Raw genomic sequence first — 9,897 nt, forward strand, 5'->3', positions numbered from 1 at the left:
GTAAAAACGGATAACTAATGTTATCATGATGTTTTTACTGTGTTAGCTGTATTAGTTTACTTCATCAAAATAACTGTTGGGATCCTGCATTGTGCACGATTATGCACAATGAAAAAACATGATTTTTGAAAATGGTTAAAAATGGAGTTATCTGTTTTTGCAAATGAGCTCTTTTCTTCTCTCTCCTATCTCGCTGCCTTTCTTTCCCATCTTCTCTCTCTCTCTCTCTATAGGGAATATTCCATTTTTATTTAAAATGGAAATAAAGACCATTATTGTATATATCCTATCTATTTGAAAGATTTGAGGTTGTGTCCTCATGTGTTAACAACCTCATCTGGTTCCCAACTTTGTTACTAAATTAACAAACTTTGTCATAATAACGTCATTATTTCATCACTTCATCCATTTAGTCATCCCTGCTGTCATAATTTTGTACAGTAAACAATTAATTATTGAAAAGTGGATATTTGTAGATTTATAAAAATCTGTCAACCTGTTACTTTTTTTGCTAAATCAGAGTTTAATAAAAAATAAATAATTTAACATAAATTGTTATGCATAATATTATTAATTTTACTTTTAAATAACACAATGCAGTTTATTAAAACAAACATATATATATATATATATATATATATATATATATATATATATATATATATATATATATATATATATATATATTAAAGAAAAATATTCTTTGTAATTCTTTGTCTGACAGAATGTTTAAAAGTCTAATGTTAAATCTGAAAGATATTCACTCAGTAAATTGTGCTTTGGACACTCAGTCGGTCTACAGCAGGTGGCAGCACATGCCTAATCCAAACCTACCTAAATCATTGATAATTATGAGGACAGGACGTAAAATCAAAGCCTCAGTTATTACAATTTCCCCTCAAGCGATTAACATATTACCATTACCGACTAATATTACCAAAATGCATATTAAGCCATAAGACACAGAAACATAAAATAAATTTAGAAATGCAAAGCAATAATGCAAATAAAGGTGCAATGCTCTTGATAACCTCAGCTAAGTATTATTTAAGTGTTAGCGTTTGTCTTTTACTAATCGTGGTTTATGAATATTTGTTTCAGTTTATTCTGCGGAGCCCTGATTCCACCAATCAGATCGCAGCGCTCCAAACTTCCCACCAATCAGAGAAGCTCCTGTAACTTTAGCAGCAGCTCGCGCCTGTCGCAGTGTCGCTCTGTTTTGATGCGCTGTCTGTCTGTCGGTGGTGAAGCCTCGATGGGGACACTTTTGTTTTTATGCTAATATTTTCTTTTACAAACTGCAGCGCTTTTGTCAACGCTCAGGTTTATATTGGGGGGAATGTATCTGTGGTTGAGGAAGCTGCCGTGTTTCTGAAGAGCTCGTCTAAGCCTCTGCCATGAGTTGTTTGGATGTTATGTATCATCAGAGTTATGGAGCTCATCACTACTTGCCCGCGACATCAGCAGCAGCAGCAGCGGCTTACAAAGCGGCATATTACCATCAGCATCAGCAGCAGCAGCAACAGGTAGGCCATATGTTAGGACTGACAAACACAACTCACGAATACTGAGAAAAAGAAAGTTCTGCTTCAGTCATATTTGCGCTCTTACAGCACCATCTGTATAAATGTTGCATTATACAGTCAAACCAAAAATGATTCAGACACCAGATATAATTTGGGATATTTTTTTACTAGTGGGTGCAGGACACTACTAAATAAATTTTTGGTTTGACTGTATATATACATATATATTTAATGAAGTGTTTAAACCTGTTTAAAAACATCTCAGAGTCAAGATGCAGTTCATGAAGCAACATTTTAGAGTTACACTTTATTTTAAGGTGTCCCTGTTTCAGTGTAATTATACATTTAAGCACTGAGTAATAATAATTAACTACATGTACTTACTATATGGTTAGGCTTAGGGTTTATCCCAGGGTTACCTGCGTGTAATTATGCATAATGTATTGTTATTTTTATAACAAGAACGTCACAAAAAAAAGTGTTACCCATTTTAGTTATTCCTATACTTCCATTTGTATATTTGATGATTTTATTGTTACTCTAAAGAGTGTAAAATAATAATAATGATATGAGAAGGTGTCTCCAGACTGATTTATTATCTAAATACCACTGTTATCAAATAAAATTTGAATTCTTCAAATTCCATGCAGCGAATTACAGCTGAATGTGTTTATACACATTGTCTCTCGTACGGAAATCTTCACGGGCGTAAATCAGCGTACCGCTAACGTGCCAAGAGTGGGCACTGGGCCATCGACTCAAGAATCTATTTTGGTCGAAGATCAGGTGGTGAATGTGTGCTGTTAACCCCTGACCAGTTATTCTTCACATTTAACACTATCTGTGTCTTTTAGCAGAAGAAGTTCAGTGCCTACAGCAGAATGCAGGAATCTGAGGAGTTTCCCTCTCCCTGTGGCCAGAGTAAGCAGTCTGGAGCACTGAAGCCCCGTCCTGAGCCTGAGCTTCCTCGAGAGGAGGAGCAGAGCGCTGGCGAAGAGGAGCGCTGCAAGGAGACGCAGCCCGCCGAGGCAGAGTACTTGAGTGCCAGGTGTGTGGTGTTCACTTATTTCCGTGGAGACATCGGGGATGTGGTGGACGAGCATTTCTCACGTGCGTTGAGCCAGCTCAGCGCCTTCAGCAATGACGCCAAGACCGGCAGGCTTCACTCTGGAGGACCATGGAAAGGTAGAAGACAGTGTTTTATGGGAATCTACAATATTTCTAATCCTAAAATGCAATAATAGTGCTTATAGATAAATGTAGTTATTAACTGAATTGCAATGGAATAATTTTATACAGTTCATTATCAACCATTGTTACGTTCAAAATCTGTGTCAAATCCACAATTTAATGAATCCAGTCACTCTATTGACATTAATAGTTCTCACACATTACAAAAAAAGACAAACATATTTATATTTATAAATTTAAAAGTGTATTTAACATTTTTGTGCATTTTATAGACAGTGTTGTAACAATTTAACATTTTAAGTAGAAAAATTGTGGAAAAGTACTTCTGTGTGCTTTCCTGTAGCTCAAACAGTAAGATCATCCCAAAGCCAAAATTATGGGTCCGATTCCCATCAAAATTGGGCACCGAAACATCAGCGCAGTGTAAATTTCTTTGGATGAAAGCATCTTCCAAATGCGTAAATGTAAATACCCTTAGAGGGTAGTTGGGAAACTAACATAACAAAATACATACAATTTTTCTGCCTTTAACCATGAAATTTGCAGGTCAAACTTATCCAAAAACAAACATTATAATCATAATTGAAATTTTGTTCGCACATTCCATAACACATCAGGTTGTCGAAACTTTGCATGCATGCTGATGTATCTAAAAGAGAAAAAGTGACAAAATAGCACGGAAAATGATGGTTAAAGAATATTTTCGACAACTCAAAAATAGACATTATAGTTCCAGTCCTGGCTTCTTATTGGTCAATACAGCGTCGCTGCTTGGCTAAACACATTCTGTATTTTTGAACTGTTTTTTTTTTTTTGTCACTATCAAGATTTTATATTAAAATGTATAAAACTATATTGAAAAGTGTATATTTTTACATGTTAATAACTTTTTCATGATATGACAGAATACTACAAAACCATTTAAATCAGATATCCAGATATTATGGCACTGAGGAGCTAACTGTGTGTTGTGTTTCAGAAGGAAACTCCCTCTCTGAGGGTCAACCTTTACCGTCGTCCCTGTGGGGTAGTGGCTACCCATCTCAGACCTCATCTCACCCTGACTTCCCCCACGCCGCTTCCTTCCACCCTGCAGACACTGGCCTCTGGAGCAGCCACAGCCTCGCACAGACCGGCCTGCCTCCTCCCTCTGCTCTTACTGACTCTTGGCACTACGGCCTGGGAGCGCAGGGTGGAGCGGGATACCCTCATGTACACGAGATGTACCCTCACATGCACCCCCGTCACCCACACCCGCACTCCCACGCCCACCACGTGCTCCATCACGCCCACAGCCCCGCTCTGGACCCACGCTTCAGCCCGCTTCTGCTGCCCGGTGTAAGAGCGTCTTGCAGCCCAACGTCCTGCGCAGATGGAATCAAAACTGAGCTGGAACCGAGTAGCATCCCAGCACCAAGCTGGCCCGCTTCGTTCCATGGGTCAGTGGACATCTATCATGATGCAGGTGAGACAAGATGAGAGAACAGATCAGGAATCATCACACTTCTACAGCATGCAGTGTTATGGGTTGTGTAAATTATCATAGTATAGTAATTTTTGTTGAAAATAACCATGTGATTTTTGGAAGATTTAGTGAATTAAATACTTTACAGAGTCATCGCGTTCACTATACCTTTCAAAAGTTTTGCTCAGCAAGACTGTATTTATTTTATTAAAAATACAGTAAAAACTGTAAATTTGTGAAATATTATTACAATTTAAAATAGCTGCTTTCTATTTAAATATATTTTAAAATGTAATTTATTTCTGTGATGCAAAACTGAATTTTCAGCATCACGACTCCAGTCTTCAGTGTCACATGATCCTTCAGAAATCATTCTAATATGCCGATTTGATCAAGAAAAAAATCCTTATTAATAACAATGTTGAAAACAGTTGTGCTGCTTAATATTTTTGTGGAAACCATGATACATTTTTCAGGATTATTTAATGAATATAAAGTTCAAAAACCAAAATTGATTTGAAATAGAAATCATTTGTAATATTATAAATGTCTTTACTGTCAATTTTGAACCAAACTTTTGAACATATGACAAATGAATAAGTCTAGCATCAGTGCAAAGACAGCTTCACATTATGAGTTAAAGACACAAAACACTAAAACGAAAGGATAGTTGCAACTCATATAGCCTAATAATCTCCTTTAATAACTAGTTCTTCCTTGTCTTGACTAGTTTGAAAAATATCAAACTTTTCACATTGTTCTATAATTTGCTTTTACATCTAAATAATGTAAAGCCAGATTTATATATTTGAATGCATGAAATATCACTACCATATCAGTTACAGGCTAATATCTCATCCTGCTGACACATTTCTGTTTTCTGACACGATAAACCATAATTTAAACCAACGATTTATGTGCTTACCCACAGTGCTTGAGCAAGACAAAGCGAAGGCCAGCGTTTGGTTCTGAGACAGAGAAGCTTCACTGGACTCCATGACTGAGACTGGACCACTTCTGCAGCTGAGGCCCACAGCACTGCGTGTGGATTCCTTCCTCACAGGACTTTCTTGGGAACTATTCAGGGGAACATCAGTTTCTATCAGTGAGACAAGCACAAAAACAGCTTTGGGGAAAACTAGTGTTTTTGTAAAGCATACCATCCTGTCTGAGCTTGTGCCCGCTCATGGACAGAGATCCAGATCAGGACGCTTCTGTAAAGAGCTGTGGACCCCAAATGAAGTTTAAGAGGTATATCTCCCTGTTTCTTTACACTAAGGAGGTTTTCTCGAGACGCTTGATGCATTAGAACTGCGTTCATGTACTTACCACAGGTTCTGTTGAAAGAACTGATTGTATTAGTACAGCAGGCAGAAATGTGTGAGAAAATCTTGACTTACTTTAATATATTTGTCTTGTGACTTTACTGATTGGTGTTTTCTGTTCATGTTAATAGATTATTTTTGATGTCAAATTGTCTGCCTTCGAGGAATAAGTCATTAGTTTTACTGCTCTACATAAACTGCTAAGTTTTATTGGCAAACAATCCGTTTTGTTTGGATGGATTTATTAAATCATTACAGTGAATACTGTCTCTTTAAATGTTGTAGTGCTTTATAATTTCGCATTTATTTTAAATCTGTTTACTTTCCCTCATCAATATGGCATTTGAGAGGTCAGTGACACCAAAACACACTGCTTATGCTGCTCTTGACCAATTTTGGGAAGGAAATAAGGAGAACGCAAAGTCCCAGAAGGGATAGTGTCATTCCATGCACATTTAACTTCATCTCTCGCAAAGCTGCACAATCTGGGACGTGTCATACATGGAGTTATATTGCAAAAATGTTTATGTGAATGCTCTTAAATGTCAAAAGTCGGTATGCGCTTCCTGTCTGGCGATCCAAGACGGCTTGAACACTTGCAGTTAAAACAGACTCCTCTCATCCACTGCAGATACGTCCTAATAGAGGTCCAGATAAACCGAAAGAATGTGGCGATCAGCCTCTCCGTGTATCTTCGACCCAAATCCGCACAAAGAATGCAAAGAGCCTAGAATATGCAGTCTGGTGTGAAATCGAACATTATTTTGCCAGATATTGCATTATATTTGTCGTAAACGACAGCTGTTGGGCTGGTTGTCCTGTGGCAGTGAGAATGCAGGGTTCGAGAGTGAGATCTCTGACCAGGTGGTGACACTGGCCCTCACATTCCTGCCGCTACGCTCAGAGCATCAGCAGCTGCTCCGCACTGATGCACAATTAGACACTACTCCATGATACAGTTCTCAAACACAAAGATTGAATGTGCACTTGTGGTGTATGTACTTAATATTACTCATTTAAAAGGCCACTGAAAGTACACTTTGTAATAACGTCAAATTAAAAGGTTTTAAATCATTGTTTTAATATTTGTTTGTCATGCTTTAAAGAAGTACACTTGTTTTGATCTGCTGCCTAACATACTAAAACACATATACTTAATTATAATTTTAGCTGTAGTGTGTTAAGACATTTTAAAAGTACTATATAGCAACAAATTACAAATATATATGTGACACACAAGTATCAATAATATTTTAGTTTACATAAATGCTTGTCAGTATATTCAACAGTACACTTTAACCATATTTATCATTATTATAATTATGAAATTACACCGTAAAAAAAAAATCAAGTCTATTTCAAAATTTCACATTTATTTCAGTTGCTGTTTTTGATTAATTTTGAAAATTGCTTCATATTTTTTTCAGCGTACTACTACAGTGATCTACTTAAGTTTTTCAAAAAACAACTAAATGCCAATGTCATTTAATATAATCTATTATAAATTAATATGAACAAATATATTAATCATATTAATTACAAGTGTATTAAAACATTACATTCAGTTTGCAGTTACTACTTTAAACTAAAGTATATTAATATTATTAAGAGTAAGAAATACTCATTATTATTATGTTTTTAAAGTTTTGTTTACAGAGCATTTATGGAAAATACTGAAGATGTAAAAAAAAAATCCTTTATAAACCAGATGTTTTAAGTACCCGATTAATCGCATCCAAAATAAAAGTTTGTTTACATAACATGTGTGTACTGTGTATATTTATTATGTATATATAAATACACACATTCATGTATATATTTAAGAAAAATATGTTATGTTTATATATTAAATATATTTATATATACATGTAAATATTTTCAAAATATATGCTGTATGTGTGTGTAATAAATATACACAATACACGCACATATATTATGTAAACAAAAACTTTTATTTTGGATGCGATTAATCATTTGACAGCACTGTTTTTTTTTTTAGAAGAGTTTAATCCACATAAGTTTTAGAACTTTGTAACAGAACAAGATGAAAATGATGAAAACAGTGATCTTATCCTTCACAGCAAGAGTCTACTTCTGCACTCCTGTGTCTAACAGTCGTTTTTGCCCATGTTGACCATTCAAATAAAATGATGGGTCTTGAATGATGGCTGTTATTTTGCTGTAATGGATGAATAAGCCTGTTCATATCAGACGGGTACACCATCGCTCTGGTTTGCTAATTGCTGTACTTGATTATATAAGTTTTGCGATGGCCCTGTGATCATAAGCAGTAGAGCTCCTCAAGCAGCAGATAAATGAGGGGTAAAGAGACCTGCCAGCTACATTTAGCCGCTCTCCACAGGAGTGACATAAACAGCAGTAAACACACGGCCGCTCTTATGAACAGGAAGCTGGCAGAGACAGGTCAGTGTGTGGCACTGCACGATACGCGAGTGTTCACTGCAAAACTAAACCAGAAACACCATTCATGTGACTAATATTCAAAGACAACAGGGTGACACTAACTGCAAAGTGATTCTTACAATAAACCAGTGGTGTTTATGATGCCAAAGTCTTAATTTACAGTTTTTAATCATATATCAGGACCTTTTAAATGTCAGGACTCAACAAAACAAACAAAAAAATTTCTCCGTTTGTATCTCACACTGATTTAAAAAAAAAAAAAATGTTTTACTTTGAAACAATTTCCCCTCTGAAATTGCTTGTAAATAAATTCATAAATAATTGCAAATAAATGGCAATTAATAAACTGAATTAAACATTGAAGTTTGAAGTAGAAATACGGAAACAATATTTTCTTGTCAAATGTGCTGCAATAATCTTTTTGTGAAAAATTCACTTTTTTACAGTGCAGTCTTTTGCTTATCTGGTAATGTTTTCACTGTCCCCACAATTAATATTATGAATAAATAAAGCATAAAAATAACTAAATATTTTACGAGTGACATATGAAATGTATTTATTTATTTAATCGCATAAAAACAAATGCATAACCAGCAAAGGTAAAACATAGAGAGAACACAATTTCACAGTTCTGTCAAATTATCTGCTCATTCTTTTTGTTGAACCATTTCATATATGTGACCCTGGACCACAAAACCAGTCATAAGGGTCAACTTTAAAAAAAAAAAGATTTATAGATCATCTGAAAGCTGAATAAATAAGCTTTCCATTGATGCATGATTTGTTGGGATTTGGCCAATTTTGAAAATCCTTTAAAGTTGTCCAAATGAAATTCTTAGCGATGCATATTACTAATCAAAAATGAAGTTTTGATATATTTACGGTAGTAATATCTTTATGGAGCATGATCTTTACTTAAAATCCTAATGATTTTTGGCATAAAAGAAAAATGTATAATTTTGACCCATACAATGTGTTGTTGGCTATTGCTACAAATATACCTGTGCTGTTTATGACTGGTTTTGTGCTCCAGGGTCACATATTTTGCCCTCTCTGTTTAATTGGTTACTGTTTACTTTTCTAATATACTAATAATATGTAGTGCTGATATTCCATTTATATGGCAATAGTTTTAAAAACAGAAATGAATCACAGATTCATGCAATGTTTTAATTTTATTAAAATAATACTTTAATTTTCTCTTCAAATAATAACTCAAGACTTCATATATACTGATACATATATTAAAAACAAAAATATAAATATGTATCTTTTATCTTTTCTTCATATTGATATGTCTTGCCAGAAGGAAAAATGTAATTTTAGAAATGTACCTCTTTTATTCATACATAAGGTTTCACATCATTAAGACAAAATGTATTATATTTTTTAGAGTTAGTACTTTCTCTCACAAGCATGAATAGTCACCTCTGTCTCACAAATTTAAATGAATGATTTGCAAATACATAGAAATATTTAAACATCATAACTCTGTAATTTGTTCAGTCCATTAGGCAGCATCATATGCAGTCACTCAATGAAATTGTTCTTACTTTTAAATGGGCAGAATGATAATTAACACAACTGAAAATGTAGCTTTAGGAAAGTATAGCTGTGTTAACAGCCTGTGTGACAGTTTGATCAATTAAAGCGGCAAAAGAATCATAATAAAATGCTTTATCTGGCCTTTTTCAGACTCCTGGGGTGAACTGGCGTGACCCTCCAGCCTCTGCGCACAGGGCTTTTGTTTGACACACAGTCAAGCCATTCATTTCATTTCATTGACTTTAAAGGAAGTATTTGAGCTGATTGGCAGATTCTGAGCTGTAATGAAAAGAATTAATTCATAGACTTTACTCCAGCACTTGGACGTACAACTTACAAGTATGAAAGAAAAAAGGTCGTTTTAAGAGTGTCTTGGGAATATAATTAGATTAAATTTGACTTAAAGTATTTAATTAGTCAA

At 34.9% G+C, this 9,897-nt stretch overlaps 1 protein-coding gene across 1 annotated transcript; it reads left to right on the forward strand.

The window, feature by feature from the left end:
- Window positions 1-1,163: 1,163 nt before the first annotated feature.
- On the forward strand, window positions 1,164-6,588 carry LOC306875991 (transcription cofactor vestigial-like protein 3). The gene is made up of 4 exons (XM_079426866.1): window positions 1,164-1,526; window positions 2,381-2,711; window positions 3,697-4,182; window positions 5,114-6,588. Exons 1-4 carry the CDS (start codon window positions 1,398-1,400, stop codon window positions 5,152-5,154), a joined length of 987 nt encoding a protein of 328 aa, XP_079282992.1. The 5' UTR covers window positions 1,164-1,397; the 3' UTR covers window positions 5,155-6,588.
- The last annotated feature ends 3,309 nt before the right edge of the window (window positions 6,589-9,897 follow it).

Source organism: Barbus barbus, assembly GCF_936440315.1.
Source record: "Barbus barbus genome assembly, chromosome: 10".
Classification (NCBI taxonomy): Eukaryota; Metazoa; Chordata; class Actinopteri; order Cypriniformes; family Cyprinidae; genus Barbus; species Barbus barbus.